Source organism: Onychostoma macrolepis, chromosome 08 (genome assembly GCF_012432095.1).
Source record: "Onychostoma macrolepis isolate SWU-2019 chromosome 08, ASM1243209v1, whole genome shotgun sequence".
NCBI classification, from domain to species: Eukaryota; Metazoa; Chordata; class Actinopteri; order Cypriniformes; family Cyprinidae; genus Onychostoma; species Onychostoma macrolepis.
This window is the reverse complement of record NC_081162.1, coordinates 695,782-722,899: the sequence shown is the minus strand read 5'-3', so window position 1 is coordinate 722,899 and position 27,118 is coordinate 695,782. Positions and strand designations below refer to the sequence as shown.

General features: G+C 42.0%; 1 protein-coding gene across 3 annotated transcripts; it reads right to left on the bottom strand.

Moving 5' to 3' along the window:
• Positions 1-3,063: 3,063 nt before the first annotated feature.
• Positions 3,064-27,118, bottom strand: LOC131546219 (interleukin-17 receptor B). Of its 3 annotated transcripts, XM_058785620.1 has the most exons (11): positions 26,850-27,118; positions 26,736-26,757; positions 26,536-26,661; positions 23,208-23,332; positions 22,268-22,391; positions 19,362-19,507; positions 18,912-18,980; positions 18,320-18,389; positions 18,161-18,235; positions 9,186-9,449; positions 3,064-6,284 (listed from the first exon to the last, which is right to left on the bottom strand). In XM_058785620.1, exons 1-11 carry the CDS (start codon positions 26,934-26,936, stop codon positions 5,896-5,898), a joined length of 1,497 nt encoding a protein of 498 aa, XP_058641603.1. In that variant the 5' UTR covers positions 26,937-27,118; the 3' UTR covers positions 3,064-5,895. The 3 variants fall into 3 exon arrangements, with proteins under 3 accessions (XP_058641603.1, XP_058641604.1, XP_058641605.1); XM_058785621.1 differs by lacking the exons at positions 26,536-26,661; positions 26,736-26,757; positions 26,850-27,118 and adding an exon at positions 25,116-25,447; XM_058785622.1 differs by lacking the exons at positions 26,536-26,661; positions 26,736-26,757; positions 26,850-27,118 and adding an exon at positions 23,510-23,777.

Here is a 27,118-nt window from a genome sequence, read left to right as displayed (position 1 = left end):
TAAAGGACAATATCTATTTCTCCCTCCATCATCCTTCAGTGGTGTGTGCCAATCCACTCGGCCTCAATGGCACACACACACCTGGACAGAATACGAGTGACCACAGGACTTCATGTCAGCCTCAGAGTCATCTTGTGGTTGACACATCCCACAAGGACACTGATAACACCACGCAGCCAAAACAAGCTCTCCTCACAGAGACTATCCCAGCTGAGCCCTGCCCACACAGCTCATCACAAACAGACTGTGACGTACTACATCAGCTCCAAGACTCAGCACCCAAGGACGACTATCTGGAAAACAGCCAGGGAAGCCAGGACAACATATCACAGCCACCGGAAACACCAGAGCCAGAGCCCCGCTCGCCAGACACACTATCCCTCTCTCCAGAATCTCCACTTCTAAGCTTCTCACAGAAAATGGAGGAACTGGTGTATGCTGGGACCAAACTCTCCCACTCGTTCGCTGCAAGCCCCCAGATATCAACTAAAAAACGGCGGGCCCCACAACCACCAAAGACTTGCCTTTATCACCAGCAGGGTGGATTATTGTAATGGTCTCCTCACCGGCCTTCCAAAGAAGACCATTAGACAGCTGCAGCTCATCCAGAACGCTGCTGCCAGGATTCTGACTAGAACCAGAAAATTTGAGCATATTACACCAGTCCTCAGGTCCTTACGCTGGCTTCCAGTTACATTTAGGATTGATTTTAAAGTACTTTTACTCGTTTATAAGTCTCTAAATGGCCTAGGACCTAAATACATTGGAGATATGCTCACTGAATATAAACCTAACAGACCACTCAGATCATTAGGATCGAGTCAGTTAGAAATACCAAGGGTTCACACAAAACAAGGGGAGTCTGCTTTTAGCTATTATGCTGCCCGCAGTTGGAACCAGCTTCCAGAAGATATCAGATATGCTAAAACATTAGCCACTTTTAAATCCAGACTCAAAACTCATCTGTTTAACTGTGCATTTGTTGAATGAGCACTGTGCTACGTCCCAACTGATTGCACTTGTATAATCACTTTCTATTCTTAAATGTTTTACATTCTTTTAAAATCAATTTTTAAATCACTTTGTTTTTATTGTTGATTTTTATTATTTTTAATGACTATTTCACTTCGTTTTATGTAAAGCACTTTGAATTACCATTGTGTATGAAATGTGCTATATAAATAAACTTGCCTTGCCTTGCCTAGGTGCCACCACCATACAAGGGACCGAGGCGAGCCCCGCCGCTTCTGGAGGTTCTGCAGCGTGGACCGCCACCTCTGGAGAAGCTGCAGCGGGCGCCGCCACCTCGGGCAGTTCTGCGGTGGTGTACGCAGCCCAAACACAACACAAAGCGATTCCCATCAGGGGAAGTGCTTCGGACAGGGGAATATGCGCCAGAACAGGAGGGTTACAGTGAGCTGGTTTGGGGATACCAGCCGTGCGTCCAGACACCAGTGGTACATCCCTCAAACTAGACATCAATCTGGGATAATGGTAGACTGACCTTGATGATCTGGGTGTGTCAGCGGAGATGTGACCCGACTCTGGAAGGTCAGCGGAGATGTGAACCGACTCTGGAAGGTCAGCGGAGACGTGCTGTGACTCTGGACGAACAGCCGTGACGTGAAGATCAGCTGTGACTTGACTTGGCTCTTGTACATCTGCTGTAACTGCCATTACAGGTACGGGCATCACTGTCGCTGCCATTTCGTCAGCGTGCTCTGGTTCAGCCACCATTACACATGCGGAACGAATAACTGGTGTAGCGATCATTAAACTAGAATGTCCCGGAGCTTGTGACTGACTGAATTCAGCAGCCGCCATTTCAGGCACAGACGCAGTTTCGCGTTCATCCTCTGCGACACCCACAGTGAAAGTAGAGCCAACAGATATAAGAGCACAATCAATATACTGACTAAGTGAAGCCCGAGGTCCCTCTCGAATGAGTTGTGACTTTAACGGCTGATTAATGCCCTCACAAAAAAAAATCTATCAGGGCACAGTCTGGCAGATCAGAGAAATAAGCGAAATCTAAATACTCTTGCACATAGTCCTCGAGCGATCGCGAAAGCTGCTGGATCCTGGACTTGGCCGAGTATTCTGTTACGGGACTGACGAGACGTGAGACGTGCGGATCTATATGCAAGCTTTTAATGAGAAGAGACGTGGTCATAACAGGCAGGGTCGAACAGTGGCAAACAGGTATAACACGGGCAAGACAAAGAGTAAACAAAGACAAGCGTGGGTCGACGATCGGCGAACAGTATCCAATGGGGCAAGGCAGAGAGATAATCCAGGTACGAAGCAATAATCCAGGCAGGGGAAAAACACAATCCGAAACAGGCAAGGCAAGACTAGGAAAACTAACAGGGGCTCTGTAAGGTAGCTAAAGCTAGCACAGCGATAAATGCATACAATACTCGGCAGTCAGGGAGAGAAAGTCCAAGGCTTATAAAGAGTGTCTAATGGGTTTCAGCTGTGTAATCAGTGCAATGTGTAATCTGACAGCTGTGTGATCTGTGTGATGGATGATGGGAAATGTAGTTAGATGGTGAAGTGCAACAGTAGTGTGGTGCAAGAGTCCATGTAATCGGAGGGCGGCCTGCTGATGAATTGTGTACCCTGAACGGTGTCGGGGAGAAATCAGGAGCGAGTGCAGAGGTGATGTGTGTGCTGTGTAAACATGATGGAGACTGTACTTCTGGACTAAATGTCAACATTTGCTGCTGACCTTCAATATTACAATTCAACCATACCAATAAGCAAAACAAGCAAGCCCATCCCAGATTAGAAAAAGTAACGCAGAAGTAACATAAAGCATAACTTTCCATAGTTGCTTTTTAGGGAGTAATGCAATATTGTAATGCATTACTTTTACAGTGCGTGCATAATTATTATGCAAGTCAATATTCTGAATATTTCACTTCCATACCTTATTAACAATCATATATAACGTATAAATCATTATATGTAAAATTAGTAGTAGTTATTAAGATTGATGTGATTTGGAAAAAATATGCATAATAATTATGACTTGCATAATAATTATGCACACACTGTGAAAGTAACTTGACCCCGAGTAAGTCACTTCAGAAGCGCAAGTTGAATGTGTGAATGAAAGTGAACCCAGAATCCAAAGGGAGCAAGAAACGGATTCAGCTGTTCGTTTGTGACGCATGTTTGCAGAAGTGTTGTGGTTAGCCGCCTGACCTTTAGCCTGTAGCGGTCGCTCAGCAGGTTCTGTGATGTTTTATTTGAGTAAGCAGACCATCATTAGCTTCCTCTATTCCAGTGTGAGAATGCTTCCATAGGCACAGCTCAAGTAAGGAAGAGCTCTCCTTTATTTAACCATGAAGAGATGGATCAGTTATGCCTTCTATCAATATATGTGCAGGAGATCATATGTTTGGTGAAGTGGTCACACATCACACTAAACAAAGCAACACAAGAACTGCAGGCAGAGGTCACTGCAAACCAGATAAACTCAGAATACAAATAAAAGCAGATTTCGTCATTCTGATGCTGATCTGCAAAATGAATGTTATATTTAAAATAACATTCTAAATGTTTAAATTCTCAACAAATATTCTCACTGTAATATATTATTTTGTATTGTAATGAAATAATATTGTAATATAATAATTGTATATAGTGTATATACACTGTATATATTATTTTAATGTAAGCTTTTAAGCAAAATTAACACTTTAAAAAAATGAGTCACATCTCATTTTACCCCCAACTCACGAAGTAACTCACTGAAAATAACAGATATCCAAAAAGAGAAAACAAAAAAATGAAGTAATAAATTTAGAAAAAGCAGTGCAGTATATTTGTATCAATAAAACTCAAGTTAAAGGTTAAAGAGGTTAAAGAGCTGGCTGTCTTGTGCAGTCTTAACAACCTGTAGCTGAACACGCTCAAAACTGTGGAGATGGCCGTGGACTTCAGGAGAAACCCCCCTGCACTCCCCCCACTCACCATCATGAACAGCACTGTGACTGCAGTGGAGTCATTCAGATTCCTGGGCACCACAATCTCCCAGGACCTGAAGTGGGACATTCACATAGACTCTATTGTCAAAAAGGCCCAGCAGAGGTTGTACTTCCTTCACCAGCTGAGGAAGTTCAACCTGCCACAGGAGCTGCTGAAACAGTTCTACTCCGCCATCATTGAATCTGTCCTCTGAACTTCAATAACTGTCTGGTTCAGCTCAGCTACCAAATCTGACCTCAGAAGACTACAGAGGGTAGTCCGGACTGCTGAGCGAATCATTGGTACAACCCTCCCCACTCTCCAAGAACTGTACTTATCCAGAGTGAGCAAAAGGGCTGGCAAAATCACTCTGGACCCCTCACATCCAGCACACTCGCTCTTTGAACTGTTACCGTCTGGTCGACGCTACAGAGCTCTGAGCACCAGAACGACCAGCACAGGTACAGTTTCTTCCCTCAGGCAATCCATCTCATGAACACTTGACAATAAACGTGGAACACACAACGCTATAATACATTTATTTATTTAACACACATACTTATTTACATTTCAAATTTGCACCTAACATACCTGTACATACTAAATTGTCTATTTTGTATATTGTGTTTTTGCTATTTTGTACCTTGTCTATTTTGTATATTTGTACATTATTATCTTTATTATCTGTGTCTTGTCTTGTTGCTGTCATTCTGTTGCACTGTGGAGCTTCTGTCACCAAAACAAATTCCTCATACAGTATGTTTAAACATACCTGGCAATAAAGCTCATTCTGATTCTGGTAAAGATAAATAAACACAAAGTCACTTATTATGACAAGAGATGAGGATTTTTGTCCAGGCTGTTGGATTCAGTCTGACATGCACAGGACGGGAAGTCTGTGTTCATTTCCAGCTGCTCCAAGGTGTTTTTGCAGTAGAAGGACCTGAAGCATCACGGCAGCGCTGGGCTCTGGACTAGAGCCCTGTGCGGGACTGTTTTCTTAAACCCGCCCCCGCCCGCTCCCGCTGAATTTCTGACCAGGACCGCCCGCTCCCGCAACCTGCGTGTTCCACTCCCGCCCGCGCCCGCAATGTTTGTGTCCGCTCCGCGTACTTTCTCTCAGAGCTTGTAAAAAAATGTTGGCTACACAAATACTCAAATATTCGTTCAACTTATCATCCAGAATAGCAGGATTTAAACATGACTGCGTTTAAATAAGATGAAGTAATGCTAAACCAAAGCACCACACCTGACAAAAACATTGGGTATTTTTTTATTAGCGTTATTAAACATTAACCGTTAAAACAAAAGCACAAATAGCAGTACCTCAGTTTTTAAAAGTAGCCTACTGCTTGATACAGAAGCACCAAACGATTTACTAAACAAACTGTTTAAAGGTCATTTCACAGCCAGTCCGAAATTTTCGCATGTTAAAAAATAAATACAACCTCACATTGTCACACACTGCCTCCGAAACTTTCGTCCTTCATTAAAAAATAAATCGGATCAGGTTCGAGTTTCTGCATTTTCACATTTGTAGCATGCATTTTGATAGGAAAGGATGAGGAATACGAAAAATCGGAAAAACGCACGCAAAAAATTCGGACTCAGTGTGCAATGACCTTAACTGTTAACAAACAGTTTAAGTATGCTAAATAAGCCAAAACAAAGTATGAAATAACTAACTTAAGTAAATAAACACATAGAACTTAGAAAATAGGTATGTTGCCTCAGGGCAGAGGTGCCAGATTTATGTCCTTGTGCACATTTATCGCAACTTACGAAGTTTAACTCTTTCCCATTTTTTTCAGTGACAACTGAGAATTGTTTCCAGATGTCTGACTTTGCCTTGCTTTGCTTTTGTCATGTAAACAGCCGCTTTAATTTTCTTCTCAACTTAATGTGTTGACTCCATTTCTATTACACATCAAATCCCACCGTTCCCTGCGGGTCTCCCGCGAAAATTTCTGACTTCCCAGCAAAGGTAAAACCGCCCGCTCCTGCGAGATTTGCGTTGGGTCCCGCGGGAGCCCAAACCCAATGCAGCCCTCTACTCTGGACTGCTCCACTCAACAGCTGCCTGTGGAGCTTCTTCAAGTCTCTCGGCAGACCGAACGTCCTGCAGCCTCTGAGTTCGGGCTGTACGCTCTTCTCATCATGGTCCAGGTTGATGACCCAGAACTTGTCCCGGCCATGCGGGTCATGGGCAGCACCGGTAACTAGGTTGAGGGTCAGGGCAAAAAGACTGCTGGCGGAAGCTGAAACAGTGTCATCAGGCACGCCAGGAGTTAGTTTGGATGTAAGGTAGTCTGCAAAGAAAAAAGTTAACACTTTATTTGATAGTCCACTTTAGAACTGTTGAGTAATTATGACTGTCTGCTTAAAATCTGCTGTGGCGAGTGGGGCGGGGCCGAGAGCCGTGGGAACGGAGCGAGGCCGGTGGAGTTAATGATAATGAGCGACACCTGGGCCACTCGCCGGTCTCGAGTCCCACGGAGGAGCTCCAGAAGGATAAAAGGAGGAGTGACGACAGTGGAAGACGAGAGAGGACCAGGCCTGGACTTTTATTTTGTATTTTATGTGCGGCAGTCGTCCGTGAGGGGCTGCCGCTTTACTTTTATGTTTGTTTATTTTATTAAAACTTTGTTTAAATGTTCGCTGGTTCCCGCCTCCTTCTTCCCGATCTACGAACTGTGTCACATCTGCTAACACTTTAATTTGATGGTTTCCCCAAAATACATTCTACTGACTATAAGCAAGTTTGCAAGTGCATGTCAAGCAGCAGTCTAATGCACAAATGAGAGTTACTGTAGTTTATATAGTTGCAAAGTTACTTCTAGTTAGTAAAATGTTTAGGTTTCACTTTATTTTGATGGTCCCTTTAACACATTCTGTTGACTATAAGTAACGTTGCACCTACATATCTACTAACTCTCATTAGTGTTAGTAGTGTATTAGTAGACTGGTAGGGTTAGGGTTAGATTAAGTTGACACGTTCTTGCAAAGTTACTTATAGTCAGTCTGCTGGGAGACTATCACAATAAAGATTTAGCAGAGTAGAAGCAGACAGTCTACTAATACTCTTATGACATGTTGGTGCAGAGCGTTACTTGTTGTCAACAGAATGCTCAAAAGGGACCATCAAAATAAAGTGTTGCCAATGTTTAAAATGGAGTATAAAATTAAAGTGAGCAAAACAAGCATTTTCAGTATCTTTTCTGTATATGACAAATGAGTCTATCAATAATTGTCTTATACTGATTGAGACACAAACAAATAGGTAATTCTTAGAAAACTGTCATCTGAGCATCCCTGACTTGTTATTGATATAATCGACAGGATGTTTTCCATTGTTATTTCAACCAGTCTGTATATCCTCAATCACATTTTACACAGTGTTTTAGAATTGGAAAACATAGAAACCCAAGTTTGGCATATATTAAAATTAAAATAAACTTTTACTATCTGTATGTTGTTTCTAAAATGCAAACGTATAAAAAAAAATCAACCATGCAAAAGATGTATTACTATAACAAGAACTCTCGATGAGAACACAAATCAGACCAGGATTTCAGACTTACCCAGGACACCCCCTTCTAATGAACAGGTTTGACTACTTTCGTAATTTCTGGCCCCCTGACTGAGCCTGGTTTCTCCCAAGGTGTTTTTCTCCATTCTGTCTCAGAGGGAGTTTTGGTTCCTTGCCGCTGTCGCCTCTGGCTTGCTCAGTTGGGGACACTTAATTTCTAACGATTATCGTCGATTTGGTTGAACAGATACTATTTAAACTAAACTGAGCTAGACAATGACATCTCTGAATTCAGTAATGAAATGCCTTTGACTGAAAATTTAGAAAATTGAGTGTTTAATCTTATCATTATACATTACTGACACTCAAATCTTCCAATTTGATACTGTTAAGTGCTTTGACACAATCTGTATTGTTAAAAGCGCTATATAAATAAAGATGACTTGACTTAATTTCCATGAGTACACATCTTAGGCCTGGTTTCACAGACAGGGTTTAGACTAAACCGGGATTAGGCCATAGTTCAATTAGGACATTTAAGTAATTTTTATAAACGTGCTTAGGAAAAACATTACTGGTGTGCATCTTGAGACAAAACAAAGACACTGATATATTTTAAGATCAGTCATTGCAAGTTTCTTTCAGTTGAAACAGCTCAGACTTACATTTTAGTCTAGGACTAGGCTTAAGCCTTGTTTGTGAAACCGGGGGTTAATGTTTAAGCATATAATGATATTCTAGGAATTGTGTGCTTCTAATTTTAAAGCAACAGTTTGGACAGGACCCTTTCATTTCTAACATGACAATGCCTCTGTGTATAAGGCAAGGTTAAAAAAAAAAAATGATTGATTGAGTCAGTGTGGAAGAACTTGACTGGTCTGAACACCTCTGGTGTGACTTTAAATGCAGATCTTGAGCCAAAAACACCAGAATCACAAACACCAATGACTTGTACATATGGGATACAGTCATTTTATACACTTCAAAACGGTTGCAACAGAGATGGAAAAACAATTTTTAAATACATGAGTTATGTTTCATCTTTGTTGCCACAGTTTTGGAAGTGCCTTTTTCTGTTCTAAAGAAGGGGGTGTCCCAATACGTTTGTCCGTATAGCGTATGTACAAGTCATTGGTGAGAAAAGAAAAGGGTCCTGTCTAAACTGTTGCTATAAAATTAGAAGCACACAATTCCCTAGAATATCATTATGCTTAAACATTAAGATTTGTACTCATGGAAATTACTAAAAAGTAGTCAAACCTGTTCATTAGAAGAGGGTGACCCAATACTTTTGGCAATATAGTGTATTTCATGATGAAAGAATGAGAGAGAAAGAAGTATTCAGATTTCTTTGCACAAAACAAAAGGTGCTATTAGCATCTAGTATGGTTTAAGTCTGGCCCTCGGGTTCCACTTTCCTGCAGAGTTTAGCTCCAACCTTGATCAAACTCGCCTGCCTGTAACTTTCTAGTAATTCTGAAGACCTTGATTAACTTGTTCAGGTGTGTTTGATTAGGGTTGGAGCTAAACTCTGCAGGAAAGTGGACCTCGTGGGCCAGAGTTGAGAACCCCTGGTTTAGGAGATAGACCTGAGGTGGCAAAAATAAGATTTCTTTAAAAAAATAAAAGGGCTGAATTCTGGTGCAAGTGTTGCATTGGTGCTAAAAACCAACTTTGTTACCAGTTTGTGAGCGTGGAGGTGGTGAGACGATGAGGACTCTCTTGGCGAGGTCGGCCTGCAAGTTGAGCCAGCGGAGCGGCCCTTGTTCTGCTAGACTTCCTCTCTCCCACACGTCGATGACGACGCTTACACCGCCACGACTCTGCAGATGTTCAGCTAGCAGCATCACAGAGTGCTGGAACACACCGTCTACTGCAGGGTACACGAGCAGCGCTCGCACGGACCCAGCACGCCTCGAGCCACGAGCCCGCCAGAAGATCCGATCTGAGAGAGAGATCACAGGAACATACTAACACACTGCTCTCGACTGGATTCGATCGGTCTTCCTCAGTCATGTGTTTCACGTCTGCAGTTGGTTCAGAAAGCAGTGGCTCGGCTCCTTTGTGGAAAGCGTAAACATGAGTCTATCACACCAGTTTTGATCTCATTGCACTGGCTGTCAGTCAAATATAGAATCGATTTTAAAATTTTACTGTTTGTCTATAAATCTCTCCATCTGATTTGTTGCATCCATACATTCAGTCAAGATCACTCATATCTGCCAATGCTGCACTGTAAAAGAAATTCCATAAAATGTATGGTAAAAAAACGGCAGCTGTGGTTGCCAGAATAAAAAATAGAGTAGCAACATTTTAAATTTACATTTCAATACCGTAATTTCATTAACTGATATAATGTTAATATACCAACCTATTGAAGTACTGAAATCTGTTTTGTACCTTTGTGATACACTGATAACCACCAAAAGCAGGTGGTGATGAGAAAGTCACATGGCGAACCAAAGCCTATCACAAGCAGCTTTTAAATATTAAAACATATATAGAAGGTGCACAGTGTCATTCACAAACACTAATCACCATCATGGTAACACACATGAAACTGAAGTAATGCAATAATTATTAATTAGATGTAACATACAACCCTAATGTACACAACTGATAAGAAAAAGAAACTAAGAAGAAACATAGTTATTTCAACAACAAAACAAAACAAAAATTGAAATGTAACACGGGAATTCTGGGAATGTCAAATTATGGTTATTCACTGTAAATTATATGTTCTTTTTCACTTCCAAAAACGGTATACTACCGTTGCAATGTCCAATACAGTTTTTCACCTTATATAGTAGGGGAACTTACAGTTAACCATTTAACAAGTGTTTACTGTAGCATTTTACCACTAAATTCACGGTCATTTTTTTTACAGTGTGTTTTACTGCAAGTTCCCAGGGCAAGACTAAAAAAACAGGGGTGATTGAGCTTTTTTTGTTGTTGTTGTTTGGTTTGCCTCAACCTTATCAATTTTTAAGTCTACTCTAAAATCTTATTTCTTTTCCATGGCATTCAATATTCCTTGACTTGTTGTGCAGTGATTCTCTGTTTTGCTCAACCTCATCCTCATCTTTTATTTTGCAAACTCTGTGCAGCACTTTGGTCGACTTCGGTTGTTTTTAAATGTGCTCTATAAATAAACATTGTGTTGTATTGTATTGTACTTGTATTGTTTCTGCAGAATGTGTCCAGAGGCCTGTTGCACAAAACCGGTTTCAGTGACAGCTTGGGTAAGTTTGAGTTTAGTTTGAGCAAACTCTGCTTTTTCAGCCTCATGAAGGTGGATTGATCTAATTGAAACAAGTCACTGCACCTGTATCTCCTGCACCAAATTAAAGCACTTCACAGTGACATAATTTAAGACTAAATCTGCTGCTAATTTTGTATTATATTTATTTTATATCAGTTAAATATTATGGCATTACACATTAAGAATTATATATTTGATGATTAATATTAAACTTTTAATTTAAATTCAAATAAATATTTACATTATAAAACTTTTAGAGAATATAAAGCTTTTAAAATAAATAAGATTACATGCTCTTTGTTCAAGCTATATAAATTATTACTTAACAGGGTTCCTACACGGTTTAGAAAAGTATGGAATTTGATTTAAGTAGATCAAAAGAAAACGGAGTATGGAAAAATTTTGTGTTTCCAGACTTTTGCCCCTATTTACTTTTTATAATAGAAAATTAAGAATTTAATGAAAATAGATTTATTGTACAAGAAGTGAGATTTCATGGCAGCAGTTTCGTGATTCAGTTTAGTGATTGTCAAATGTGCACATCTTGATTATGTGAAATGCAGGTTTTAAGCATTTTTGGTTTCTTCTCACAAGATTCTTAGCACCATATTACATAGCCTCAAGGACCTTTGCAAAAATAAAAAATATAAACACTTTTATGTGCGCACGAGAAACCATTAAACTTCGCATATAGGACAATGCTACTGTGCCATCAGCTCATTTCACGGTGTGGTGTCTTGGCCGCCACAGAATATGCATTAAAGAGACCTAAGGCCTTGAAATATTGTATACTGCCTTAATGAAAGCCAAATTTTAAACACTTTTTACAGTACCAGTCTTTTTTTATAGACCCTTAAACTTGGCAAATTATTAGAGGTAATACAATAAGAAAAGACTAATTTTGAGCAAAGATCTCTGTTAATTCATGTGCAACCATGCTCTTGTTTTATTCATAGTGATGCACAAAGGAAATAGGTTATATAAAACTAGAAATTGTAATGCATAAGCATGCAAAAAAATCCCATGCGCATGTGAATAGTTTCTCGAGGGTTTCTTGTGTGCATGTAAAAGTCTGTTTTGTTTGTTTGTTTGTTTATTTTTATTTTTTATTTTAGGGACTCTGTATGTTGCCACTTTGGGAAAATCAATGAAAAAAAAATATTTACAGATGACTCTACTGTATACCAAATATAAAGCTGAAAATAATGCTCTATGAACCATTTATGTTAAATATGGTCTGAAAATCAACTGAGAGGTTTGGAAATTTGAGTCTGGAAAAGTATGGAATTTTAAAATTGAAAATGGGTAGGAACCCTGCTTTAAATTCAGGTGATTCACTTTTGATCTAGTCAATTATTATCATTCACCTGCCTTCTCAAACTTTCACAGCAATGGTTTGTAAATGCATTTACACTCATGATATCTTTCATAATGATCGCTTAATCTTCAGCAGAGAAGTGAATCAAACGGATGCTCTCCAGGTTTCATGTCATGGTTGTTCGCTGTAGATGTCACACTTTCACATGCACAAGCTCCAGTTCATCTTAAACTCTGGAGAACGTCTAAATCGAACACTGTGTGTCAACTCTAAACCTACTCTGAAACTATTTGTTCAACTAGCTTCACACAGCAGGAGAGATGTGCACAATATCTCATATCAATGATTACTGACCACATTCATGTGTGTAAAGGTGTAAAATTTGAAAGCAAGTATTAAAGGTGCCATAGAATGCATTGATACAATATTTGAAATTGTTCTCTGATGTCTACATAGAAGGTATTTGGCTTAGGTAAGGGCAAAAAATCTCCAGAAACGGTTTTACATGTTGTGAGGAGCGTCCCGAGGACTCATCAGCGTTGCCCTGGAGACGGACACAAATCACCTGCACCAGCTCATCACGACTGGATCGGCCACACCTAGATAAGCCACGTGGGGCCGGGGAATGGGGGGAGACGAATCTCATAGATGCTGAGAACTAACGTGCTACCTCTCCTTTATTTCCAGAAACAAGCGTGTGACCGACCCAGCCCTGCCACAGGCACAGCACCGATTCACCACGCACCGGAACTCACTTGGAGAGCACCAGAGCACCTCAGTGAGCCTACCTTCACTTCCCCACATTTCATTTGTGAATAAATCCACCCTCCGGGGTATTTATTTGAGCTCTCATTGTCATGTGATCCTTCCACCCTGCCACACTGGTGGAGAATGCGGGCAGATTAGTGGAAATTTTCACAGACAAGCGATCTCCTTTTCACTCAGCGAACACTTGTTTTCCATTCTCCTCGAAAGGCGGCTACTCCTCCCCAAAGGATGGAAGAACTCCTCAGGCAGCTGACGGAGGTCAGCCTGCGCCAACAGCAAATTGTGGAACATCTTGCCACCCGCCAGGGCCAGGTTGAGCAGGGACTCGTGGACCTCCACATGGCCGCCCGCCAGCGCGTTCCGTTACCAGATCCCCGGAGACAGGCTGCCCAACTGTTGCTGAAAAAGACCGCCCACGACGACGTCGAAGCTTACCTCCAGATGTTCGAGAACATCGCCACCACGGAAGAGTGGGACCCGGATGACTGGGCTCGCACAGTGGCCCCTCTCCTCACCGATGAAGCACAACGAGCTTTCTTCCGCCTGCCCACGGAGGTGGCAGAGAGCTATGACAGCGTGAAGCGGGAAATTCTGGCCCGAGTAGGTCTCTCGCCGGTGTGCGCAGCCCAGTGGTTCCACGACTGGATATATCAGCCTCGACATCCTGCACGAACTCAAGCCGCCGAACTCGCCCGGCTGGCACAGCACTGGCTTATGGATGGAGTACCCACGGCTGCCCAGGTAACGGAACGTGTTGTTGTTGATTGCCTCCTCCGAGCCTTACCCCGCACTTACCTGTCGCCTCTGGCTTGCTCAGTTGGGGACACTTAATTTCTAGCGATTATCGCCGATTTGATTGCACAGATACTATTTAAACTAAACTGAGCTAGACAATGACATCTCTGAATTCAATAATGAAATGCCTTTAACTGAAAATTGAGTGTTTAATCTTATCATTATACTTATCATTACTGACACTCTATCCTCCAATTTGATACTGTTAAGTGCTTTGACACAATCTGTATTGTTAAAAGCGCTATATAAATAAAGGTGACTTGACTTGACTTGACTCACCGCCAGGCGGTTGGCATGCGGAATCCCACCACCACGCTGGAACTGGTAGAGCCAATCGAGCTGGCGGAGGCGGCCCATCGGCACGAGGCTGGGGAGCGAGTGCCGCTGTTTACCCGGAGGGTGGTCCCCGAGCAATGCGCGCGGGAGGGCATCTCGCGGCCAATAGGCAGGACAGCGGGCCCCGAGCCACGGGACGAATCTATGCCCACAGCGCCCTCTCCTCCGAAAGATCACGCATGGTTGGCAGGCTGTGTGTTACATCAAGACCCTCCCCTGGGTGCCCCAGAGGCCGAGGTGAAGATTAACGGCCGGCCATTCAGAGCGTTGCTCGATTCAGGCAGCGCCGTTAGTCTCGTCCAAGCAAGGATTTTACCCCCTCGCCATGAGACTAAGACCCGGTTGCCGATCACCTGTGTGCACTGGGACACGCAGCAGGTACCCACTCGACGCGTGACTGTTTCGGCGGCTCCAGGATCTTGGCCCGTCGAAGTGGGCATCGTCAAGGATTTGCCAGTGGCCGTGCTGCTAGGACGAGACTGGCCAGGCTTTGAGGCATTGTTGTCCGCCGCCACACAGCCCGCCAGTTTGCAAGGGCGTCGCCGTGGGCACAACTCCGGGAGGAGGGCCCGTCGCCGCCCCATTCTCTTGGCTTCCGACAGTGGGAGAGATGGTGAGTTCCCTTCCCATACTGCTAACGTGTTCTTTGATGTCTACCGGGAGGGGGCTCGTTTGGCTGAGCCCAACGCGAGGATGAGCGGCTGAAACACTGCTGGTCACAAGTCTGTGTGATGGACGGAAAAGATCTTCTGCCAAAACCCCATCCTCTCCCACATTTTGTCATAGAGAATGGCCTGCTCTATTGTGTCGCCCAGAGGAGGGGGGAGGAAAAAAGGCTCCTTGTGGTACCCTGCTCAAAGACGGAGATGGTCACACAGCTGGCCAACGCGCACCCGATGGCAGGACATATCGGCGCGGCAAACACCACGCAGCGTATTCGGGACCGATTCCACTGGCCTGGCCTGGAGGCCGAAGTAAAGCACTTCTGCCAAGCCTGTCCGGTCTGCCAAAAGACCTCCCCCAGGCCTCCTCCCCCATGCCGCTCATTCCGCTGCCCATCATAGAGGTGCCCTTCGAGCGCATCGGGATGGATCTGGTGGGGCGTTACCGAAGTCAGCCCGGGGACACGAACACATCCTCGTCGTCGTCGACTATGCCACCCGGTACCCGGAAGCCGTTCCCCTAAGAAAAGCCACCGCGAAAAACATTGCCCACGAGCTCTTCATGCTTTTCAGCCGGGTTGGCATACCGGCGGAGATCTTGACCGATCAGGGAACCCCGTTTATGTCCCAGCTAATGGCTGACCTCTGCCGCTTGCTCTGGGTAAAGCAGCTGCGGACGACCGTATACCACCCCCAGACGGACGGGCTCGTGGAGCGGTTTAACCAGACACTAAAGCAGATGTTGCGGCGGGTGGCAGCTGAGGACAGGCGGGACTGGGACCAGATGCTGCCGTACGTCCTGTTTGGTATACGGGAAGTCCCGCAGGCATCCACCGGCTTTACCCCGTTTGAGCTCCTCTTCGGCCGACAACCTCGCGGACTGCTCGATGTGGCAAAAGAGGCGTGGGAACACCAACAGCCCACCCCGCACCGCTCCCTCGTCGAGCATGTCGCCGAGATGAGACAGCGAATCGACCGTGTTACGCCATTAGTCCGGGAACATATGGCCAAAGCCCAGCAGGCCAAGCAGCGGTATTACAACAGAGAAGCTCAGCCTCGGGAGTTCCAGACAGGCGACCGAGTAATGGTACTGGTCCCCACTGCCACCTGGCGGGGGCCGTACATGGTAGTTGAGGAAGTAGGGCCCGTGACCTACCGAGTGCGACAACCAGGAAGACGGAGCCCTGAACAATTCTACCACGTGAACCTGCTGAAGAAATGGGTGGGGACCAGGGAACAGACCGTTGCCCTGGCCACCGTGGAGCCCGTGCTGGTGGATACCAACCCTGAACTGTCGGCGGCACAAAATGCTGAGCTGCAGCACCTGATCGGTCATTTCTCGGATGTGTTCTCCGCAGTCCCCGGGCGAACTCACCTCCTCCAACACGACATCAAGACGCCACCCAGAGTCATCGTGAAGCAACGGCCCTACCGGATCCCAGAGGCTCGTCGGCAGGCTATTGAGGACGAGGTTCAACAGATGCTGAAGTTAGGGGTGATTGAACCATCGCGCAGCCCGTGGTCCAGCCCAGTCGTCTTGGTCCCGAAGCCGGACGGCACCCTCCGCTTCTGCAATGACTTTCGGCGCCTCAACGAAGTCTCCGGAGTTCGGAGGGGCAGCCTGAGTGCGTGATCTGGAGCCCCGAGGCGGAGGAGGCGTTCCAGCGGATCAAGAGCGTGCTGACTGAGGAACCGGTCCTGCGCGCCCCCGATTTCGGCTGCCCCTTTCTGCTACAGACGGATGTCTCCGAGACGGGATTGGGAGCCGTCCTGTCGCAAGTCCAGGAAGGTGAGGAACATCCCGTCTTGTTTATTAGCAGGAAGCTGACGCCAGCCGAGAGGAACTATGCGACGGTCGAGAAAGAGGCTCTGGCCATAAAATGGGCAGTCCTAGAGCTGCGGTACCATATTCTGGGCCGTAAATTTACGTTCCTGACAGACCACGCGCCCCTCCAATGGATGGCTAGGGCCAAGGACACCAACGCCAGGGTGACGTGGTGGTTCCTCGCGCTCCAGGACTTTTGCTTCGTCGTCCGCCATCGGGCCAGAGCCTCCAGCGCCAACGCGGACGGACTCTCTCGGATCTGGTCAGCATTCGCAGGTCTGTCAGGGGTCACTCCCCACCCACCCCCAGTCTCCCCCTTGTTATTACCTTATGTTTCCACCAGGACCAGGACTACGCTTAGGGGGGAGGGAGTGTGACGAGCGTCCCGAGGACTCATCAGCGTTGCCCTGGAGACGGACACGAATCACCTGCACCAGCTCATCACGGCTGGATCGGCCACACCTGTCGCTCGTTGCCCGCGGCTAGATAAGCCACGTGGGGCCGGGGAATGGGGGGAGACGAATCTCATAGATGCTGAGAACTAACGTGCTACCTCTCCTTTATTTCCAGAAACAAGCGTGTGACCGACCCAGCCCTGCCACAGGCACAGCACCGATTCACCACGCACCGAAACTCACTTGGAGAGCACCAGAGCACCTCAGCGAGCCTACCTTCACTTCCCCACATTTCATTTGTGAATAAATCCACCCTCCGGGGTATTTATTTGAGCTCTCCTTGTCGTGTGATCCTTCCACCCTGCCACAATGTGCATTTACAACCCTAGGATTTCTCCCTAGAATGAAATGGTCTGTTGTTGGCGTATTTGGAAGGGTCATGAATAATAATGTTGAGCTCTGCTCTGATTGGCTGTTTCACAGTGCGGCTCATTTCAGTCGCTCACACAGCAGGAAGAAAACACAGAGAAAATATATATTTCAATACGTTCTCGCGCAGTTATATCGTTGGGTAATTATGCTGTAAATAAAATGCGGGCATCAGGGAGCCACTATTAATATTCTGGGCATTGAAACTAATTTTCGCTTTCGAGATTCGCATGAACTGTGTTTACTATGGAGTGGCAGTACTTACCACACATTTTACAAGATCAGATGCTTGTCAGTGGTGCTCAGGATCTGAAAAACATTCGCCATCATCCTCAGTCGTCTCTCCTTACTCTGTTTATGTGGTAAGTGAAATTTGTACTGTAATGTAAGAGGCTACTGCTAGCAAGGAGCTAACCATGTCCCTTTAGTGGCTCGCGTTATTTGCTTTCCGTGCCCTTCTGAATACAGACACCAACCCATCCCTGCACTTCACATCCCCTGCACAGCCTGGAACATAACATTTATTTCCATGATCTGCCATTTTCGCTGTTGTCCTCGCTTGTTTCTTCACAATACCTGCAGCACTTCTGATGGTACGGCTGGCCTAGAACATGGGTGGGTTTATGCAAATATTGGGGGCATAACTATTAGTGATCCCAAATGTTAGGTCACAGTCGGTGTTATGTTCTGATTTGCATATTTTTCAGTGGTCTTTTGCATTCACGATTTACATAAGGAGGAAACAATGGTGTTTGCGGCTCACGGTATGTCATTTCCATGTACAGAACTCTTATTATTCAACGATGCCAAGGTAAATACAGTTTTCCATTTTATGTCACCTTTAAATCCTTTTCTTTTTCACTTACAGGTGATGCAGCAACATAGAAGCACGAAGAGAAGCACCAGCACACATCCAACACCAATGTCCAAAGAAGATCTGTCTGGAATAAAACATCCCGAGAGTAAGGACAGAGTTGTTCTGAACAGAGAAGCAAGTGAAATGAGGTGAATTACAGGATACTCACTCAGACAAACCACCTTTTGACTTTTCCCATGAATTCGAGACTGACAGTGTTTAAAGTCAGCCACTATCTGCTGTTAAACACCAGACCAATGTTAGTAAAATCCTTCTTCATTCAATTTTATAGCTATTTCTATCATGTTTGTCTCAGTTTTGGATCAGTTTGCATACAGACAATATGTTTTGAAATGAAATTTAATTGTTCTTATTCCACTGGCATTTTTTTCAACCTATATCCAGCAACATTTTGTGAGATTTATGATTTCCCGATGAATTCAATTTATCTTCTCTGGAATGAAGTCTTTTAATATCTATAGTTTGCTTGTTTCAAGGAAGTTTCGATATTAGTATTGGAAAACTAAATAAAACTACTGACTGACAAAATGAATATGTATAATCATGTATAAGAATTGTGTATGACCTCAATGTTTCCGTGACATTTCCAGCCATTCATAATAATATAATAAATGATCTAAATTGTTTAATCATCTATTAATTTCAAGCCACTGAAATATGTCAGCATATATTATTGTGAAGATAATGATGTGCATCACAGACATCAGTTGGGTAAAAATGAGGTCTTATTTCATAGTTACCACAATCATAAGGTCTTCACAGGGACCCATGTATTGCAGTTCCACTTCACACTTTTCTACTTTGCATTCCTGTAAGACAAAGAAACAAATATGTGGGAAAAAAATGACTGCACCGGCAGATTTTTTTTCCGCTTGTTTATTTTAATTTTTTTACTTGTTTATACTTAAAGCAAGTGAAAAGATTCTGCTAGTGCAATGTATAAGCAATATACACTTGTATTAAACATACATTCTCTGAAATCAAGTCTTAAATACATCACTGACTTAACTAACTAACTTAATACCTTATGCAGTATGGCTTCTCGAGTAAATTTATCACATTTATTTAAATGTTTTATCTAATTTAAGTACAGTATTTCTTTTAGTTTTGTCCTAATTGCCTGCTGTGCAGTGTTGATTTGTCCTTTGAATACATTTTAGCATAAAATGAAATATTGAGGAGAAACATACCCCTCTCCCCTTAACAGTTTTTAGTAGATGTGTTCCGTTTCTCAGGTGGATGTTGTGTCTATCTGCCACGAGGCTCGTATTGAAGCTCACCACTATTTTATCCCCATGAAGCACTGAATAAATGTCAGCATTCCACTGAACTTCGGCTAGCAAATCAATCAAACAGAAGGAGAACAGTCAGTCACCAAAACGTTGAACAGTGTCTGATGAAGCCTCTAGCAGTGAGTATTAAACTTTATTGCATGTTTGTGTTCAGATATGATTCCTCAAATCCTGTGTGCTGTGGTTATTTACAGAAGTGTAAAAAGTACTCAATTTTACTCAAGTGAAAGTACAGATACTCAGTGAAACTTTTACTCAATTAAAAGTACAAGTATCTGGCCAAAAACATACTTTTTTTTTTCTAACAGATATACAGAAGTTTTGTTAAAAGGAAAAAACAAAACAAAATGCACAGGTCGAACACATACATCTAGTGCAACAACAACATTTAAAATGCAGCACAGTGGAACACACACACACACACACACACACACAAATACAGGGATTTAAATTAAACTCTATCCTTTCCACCCTCATGCCATCATATATGACTTTCATTTATCAGATAAACAAACTAAGAGTTAAAAAAAAAAAAAAAAAACATCTCTCTTTGTATAATGCAAGTGAATGGGACATCTAAAAATGAATATGACAGTAACTCATACAACCCCTGTTAATGAATCAGTGTCTTAAGTGAAACGATAAATCCGAAAAATACAAATACCAATATTTTAAACTTAACCGTCGTGTTCACTTTGTGTGGTTTCTGAAGTGGTCCTGTCCCCTTACATTATACAGACTAAAAATCTTTTCTTGTGTTCATCTGAAGAAAGAAAGTCATAAACATCTGGGACGACATGAGAATGAGTAAATGATGAGAGAATTTTAAATTTTTGTGTAAACTATTATTTGAATAGCAAGATGTGATTCAGAGGCTAAAACAGACAGACAGAATACAATAACGTGTTGAATTAATGAGGAGAGTCATAGAATTAGAACATACAACATTAACGTTTTGAAAGGCTACTTTTTTTTGTTGTCTATTCAACATCATCGTCTAAAACAGGGATGGGGAACATGGATCCTGGAGGTGTCCCTGCAGAGTTTAGCTCCAACCCTAATCAAACACACCTGAACAAGCTAATCAAGGTCTTCAGGATACAGGTAGGTATATTTTTTCAGGTTTGGAGCTACACTCTGCAGGACAGATAAACATCTGATCTTGACCCTCCAAGACCAGTGTTCCCGATCCCTGGTCTAAAAGGATAATTAAAATTTTAATTGTTTATTTGGGGCATTTAGAGTTTTTTTCCTCAGCAAATATAGATAAATAATTATTTGTGACGAATTAGATTAATGAGCAAATCATGTAATTATTACGATTTTAACAAATTCATTGACAGTCCTAATTGCTACTCGGTGTGTCATATAATGACATATTATAAATACTTATCCACCTGGTAAGAACATCACTAAACACAAATTACAATTTATTTATTTATTATCTTTTTTTGGAGATGTGTAACATTTAATAATAATAATAAAAAAAAAATTCTGCCAATATATTACACAGCTAATGGCTCTATCAAAACAGAAAAACAACTTTGCTACCTCAATAAGCTTCCTCAGATTTGATCGTGAATGTTTGAAGCCTGACATTTATCTGATGAAAGTCACAACTGAAGTAGAAATGCATGTGCATGAAAACAATGATCAGTGGTTCTCATGTAAAGCACGCACATTTGAACTTCTGTTTACCATATTTATTGTGCATAAGATAAAATAAAAATGTAATGTACTTTTCAAGATGAAATAAAACTGCAAGGAGTAAAAAGTACTGTTTTTTTCTCCAGAAATGTAATCAAGTAAAATTACTCAAGTATTTTACACCTGTGGTTATTTAACTCATCAGTTTTCACAGATCACCTTTCCACCTCGATCACAAGCATACCTTGACAGCAGAGCTGTGTCTCAAATGCCCCATCCCCATATGTAGTGTACTATTTCAGACATTTTGTACTGATGTCTGAAACCACAGTGAACAGTGTGATTATGATTCACATTTATAATGCACATAGCTGTCACGGTGCACACAGCAGGGAGGAACAAGGAACACGCAGACGAGGATAAACTTCAAAATAATAGTCTTTAATGAGGACATCAGGGCAAGGCAGGGCAAGGCAGGGCAAGGCAAGGCAAGGCAAGGCAAGGCAAGGCTGACACAGACAGGAACACCGGGGAATAACGAGTAGACCAGACCAAAACTAACTAAACAGGCAGGAACTAAATACACATGACAATTACTGATAATGACTAAAACACAGCTGGACAAGACTTAACTAATAATCACACTTAACAAGGTCAGGAACAAGACCAAATATGGACACAAGAGGCGGGAACACATGACACACACGACAGAGGACTGACAATAGCACACTTAGAAGTGAGTTTGCATGCTGACCCTGTGCTGCTCCGGTTTCCCCTCAATCCAAAGAAATGTAACAGGTGAACTGAAGACGCTAAATCACTCGTTGGTGTGAGAGTGAACGTGTGTGTCTGTTAAGTGAATGCAATGGACTATATGACATTCACTAGATAGGGAATAATGAGCGAGGAGGTATATTACAGGTTTGAGGACAACTAACATCATGGCAGCATGTTTTACATGTCCGAGCACCGGTCTTATTTGTATATACTGTACATAATATTTCAGGAAGTAACTGTAGATCTCAAATGAAACTTTAAACAGTGGGTGGAAGCTCATAGATTTGGTGGCATTCCTGTCTGTCTCTAATAAGACAGATCAAACAATCAAAAGTCTTGCCACATAGAACAGAGAAGATAAAATGAGTGGCCATTCTAACCTGCTGTGACATGCTTTATATATTCTGTTGCTTCGTCTGATGGAGTTGGAATATTATAGGCCGCTACATCATAACTGGCTGAAGGACAAACAGGTATATTTGGCACAGTGAAACTGAACCATAACTGTCAAACAAGAGAAGAAATAGATTAGGACACAGAATCAATTATGCTGTAAAACAAAATGAGTTTTAATGGTAAAACAGAAGAAAACTTTTAATTGGTTAACAGTATGTTCCCTTAATATATGGCGGAAAAACTATAATGGAACTAAGAGAACATTTAAAATGTTAAAATACTGTTGAATTAACAGTTTTTGGAAGAAAAAAGAACAAGTCGTTTTATAATTTACAAAGAAAAATAAAATGAATGGCATTCCCAGAATTCCCTGGGTGACTTTTTTTTTTTTTTTTTAATGACTGTTTCTTAGGTTTTTCTGATCAGTTATGCAGTACATTAGGGTTTATGTTACATCTTATGTGGTTAAATGAATGTTTAATTTATTATTATTATAGTGTTACCATGACACCATGCAGCTTCTATATATTAGTTTTTCCCTCAGCTTGTGGAAAGGTTAGCTGTGATGAGCTCTGGTTCATCATGTGGCCAGCTGTGGCTGTCAGTATATGTTAAAGGATCAGAACAGAGTTTACTAGCGGTGTGGTTATGCTAACTCGGCAGAAAATGGCTGCTGGTGGTTTTACTGGCTTATTTATTTATTTATTTTGTTTAATAGTTTTAGACTGTAAAAAAAAAAAAGTAAACCAAACAAACAAACAAAAAAAAAACTGTAAAAATACAAAAAGGGTTATTCTATAAAGTTGTTCACATTTTTACTGCATTTGTACCGATTGTTTTTAGAGTGTAGCCTGTATTCTGCGATGCTGGGGTAAAGGCATTGATGAATAGTAGTTCAGTTCACCATTTCTGTCCTTTCTTTACCTGTTCTTGACCGGTCAGGCTGATTTGCTCTAAGGTAAATGGAGGCTGGTATTGACATCTGTGATGTGTCTCATTCATTCCAAAATAAAGCGATATCCATGTGCCAGTAAGACTGCGAATGCTGCCTAAGAAGACAATGTTCAAATTCACACTTATGTACAACTTCAAATTATTTAGTGAATTACTTTTCACTATTAACATTTGTAATTTATAGCCTCATTTAAAACATAGATCTTCAAAAGAACAGCAAACAACCCCTTGTCATTCCCACTGGCTTTCCATGCAACACAAACAATACACACCATGAAAAGCTGAAATGCAAGATGTCCACTCTCTGATGCCAGTAAAACAAACTTCATCTTAGCTGCAAACCGTCTGCTGAACTCATGTTTGTAGTGCGGCGTGATCTGACGTGTGTCTGTGCGTCTCATGCGCATCACATCAACTAATGCGATCAGCTGGAATCGCCGTCTGATCAGGCCTTTCTCTTTTCTTTTTCATGATTCTGCAGTGTTTAATCACTTGTTACTTTTCAACGTAAAGTAATTTACTGTGTAATTTTACAATTTCATTAAACACAGACAAATCTGCTTTGTAAATGTCGCACGTCATTGCAGCTATATGAGAATAATATAGTTCAGTTGTTACAAATCTCTGAAGATTTTAGCATGGTAATAGATATGACAATGTTAACGTATTTGATCTTTGGCGGAATAGATCTGCTACGCTGCTGCTACTGTTGGTTTTTGCTGTTGTTGTAAAATGTTGCTGCTGCGAAGCAAGTACAAGAAATTGCTACTGCCAATACATTAGCCGATATGGTGCTGTGAGTTAAAGACATACTGCATATAGAATAATAGCAGATCTATACAGGTGGAGCTGGGGAAGGTGGAGGCTTTCAGAGGAACTGCAAATGCTCAGGTGAATACTAACCAGCCATTTAAATGTACAGCCACAAGCTCATTGGCTGCGTAGGCAACATGAACCAATTAGCTTGTGCCAAGTCATTTAACGCTGTGAATATTATCAGTTACGTTAAAAAACCCATCAGCCTGCGCCATCTAGAGTTTCATGGCATTTAGATTTTTACCACAGGAACATTTTTCTGAAAACAATGCCGTGTCCCATCATTCGCCTCATTATTGACGGCCCTGCTGGGACGCTTAAGTCGATCCCAGCATCTGATGACACTCAGCAACACATCATAAACTAATCTCTGTCTCATCTGCAGTCCTTCTGTCATCTCAAACTGGACGCCAGTCGTTATCTTGAGCAGCACTTCCTCCCTCACCAAAACTACCTCTGTCACAGGACCAATGATAACCCAAGGCTTGTTTTCACAGAATTCTACCTGACATCCTACAATGATCTGATAATGAAAAACCGGTAACACTTTATTTTGATGGTCCCTTTTGAACATTCTGTAGACATTAAGTAATGTTGCAACTACATGTCAACAAACTCTCATAAGAGTATTAGTAGACTGTCTGCTTCATATCTACTAACTCCTTATTGTGTTGGTCTCCCAACAGATATTCTACTGACTATAAGTAACTTTGCAAGAACGTGTCAACTTAATCTAACCCTAACCCTACCAGTCAACTAATACACTACTAACACTCTAATGAGAGTCAGTAGAAATGTAGGTGCAAGTATGGAATGATTTTCCGGACTATTTTCAAAAGCAATTGCAAATTGTATTTTCAATTGCGTTTTCCACATGTGGGCGCATAAATTGTGACATAATCCAAATGCAATTGCAAATCTTGCATTAGCGTTTGCATTTCCGCTTTCGTGAACGCACAGTGACTGCCACATTTCAAATGAAAAGGCAAAGTCCATTTTCAATTGTATTTCCCATTTTTACAAGTTATGAGCCTGTCATATTTAAATAGCAATATTAATTACCACATTTGCTTTTCCACTTTCTCTGCATCGCGCATGTAACCTGCCAAAACTCGAATGAAATCGCAACTCCTTTTGCATTTGAATTTCCGATGTCTACACTGAAAGCTGTCAATCATTGTGAGGGGGCGGAACTATAGGGGGCGTGTTTGTATTGAGAAGTGACGTCAATCACAGACGACCGTGCCGAAAGCTCTATTATAAGAGGTGGCAAATAGGTAAATACGTGCAGATTTGCACTGTCTGTTTGTTTATGTGCCTCAATCGGAGTGATAACAGTAAAAGATCTTGAGGCAGGTGATGCACTCTCTATTACTACAGAAGATCTAAGCGGCCATGCATTTTTTTCCCTTCTTGTTTTCTCGTGATCTCGACATAACAAAAGTTGTTTTCTAGTTATCACGACTTATTTTTATCACGAACTCAACATAACAAAAACTTGTTCTCTCTCTTAGTGGAGCCTTTACCGATTACCTCCGTTAATCAAAGCGTTCAAGCACGGTCGTCTGTGAGTGACGTCACCTCCCAATACAAACACGCCCCCTAGTATAGTCCCGCCCCCTCACAATGATTGACAGCTTTCAGTGTACACATCGGAAATTCAAATGCAAAAGGAGTTGCGATTTCATTTGAGTTTTGGCAGGTTACATGCGCGATGCAGAGAAAGTGAAAAAGCAAATGTGGTAATTAATATTGCTATTTAAATATGACCGGCTCATAACTCGTAAAACATGGGAAATACAATTACAAATGGACTTTGCCTTTTCATTTGAAATGTGGCAGTCACTGTGCGTTTACGAAAGCGGAAATGCAAACGCTAATGCAAGATTTGCAATTGCATTTGGATTATGTCACAATTTATGCGCCCACATGTGGAAAACGCAATTGAAAATACAATTTGCAATTGCTTTTGAAAATAGTCCGGAAAATCATTCCATATGTAACATTACTTATAGTCAATGGAATGTGTTAAAGGGACCATCAAAATAAAGTGAAACCAAAACCTCAAATGAAGAAACATTTTGTAACAAGCAATCTGACTAATGTCAAGCTAATATTTAGCTCATATAATACAATCAAGCCTCAATTGCTTTTACTAACAAAATCATCCAGTGCCATTTAAAAAAATAATAATACAAAACTTTTTCCATCAAATGTGTTTTAAAATGATAAGGTACATCAAATGAATCTTAGTTCCCAGGCTTTGTGTTGTGTAGCACAGTGGACTTAGTCTATTAAAGGTGTGTTTCATTTCTGAAATATGTTCAGAAGTGAATGCCACCCATAATCCCAACAATGACCATTTCTTGTGAATTCCAGAAAGAAATATATATTCAGCAATAAGAAAAGAGACACATACAGATGTATGACTGATTACACTCAGAGAACAAAATATTGAGAAAAAATAAGTAATAAAACTTACTATCAATATTAATGGACCATCTTATAATGACAGAAGTCTGAGATTCATTCAGCTCCGCAGTCAGCCCATGTAAGGGTGAAGGGTTAAAATCATTGTGCTTAAGCCGTTCTTCAGGTATGTCATCCTCTAAAAAATAAATAAATATATACAAATAAACAAATAAGGAAAAGAAAGAAAGAAAGATGTACTTTTACACTTACCAGACTTATAACATGTGGCAACCTGTGAATATCAAAAGAGAGCAATGGTATAATAAACCTCTGATCAAATGATTTCTAAAGAATGTTTCTGCTATGAGATGATAGTGTACTTACTATACCAAGAGAACTGCTGTCTGAAGTCGTCCACAGGACTAAAAAGAAAAAAGCGACAATGTCCCTCATGCAGTGTAGACCTTCCATCTGAACAGAGCTGAACACAAATCTCAGTTGAGATGAGCCGTGTCTCTGCTTTGTCTTCTCAAACAGGAAACGCCACAAACCACATGACTGTCACGAGCCGCTCACAGTTCTTGTGCTGCTGTCTGTCAGAAAAACCCTCCTCAAAGACATGAGTAGTGTATATATTTGACATTAAACATGCG

Excerpts from the sequence above, each read along its gene's own strand:
- LOC131546219 (XM_058785620.1), bottom strand. The coding sequence starts at position 26,936 with ATGGAAGGTCTACACTGCATGAGGGACATTGTCGCTTTTTTCTTTTTA. Across the intron at positions 26,758-26,849 it reads ACAGCAGTTCTCTTGGTATA|GTTGCCACATGTTATAAGTC; the intron begins GTAAGTACACTA and ends TGATATTCACAG. Across the intron at positions 22,392-23,207 it reads GCCTGACCGGTCAAGAACAG|TTATGGTTCAGTTTCACTGT; the intron begins GTAAAGAAAGGA and ends CTTGTTTGACAG.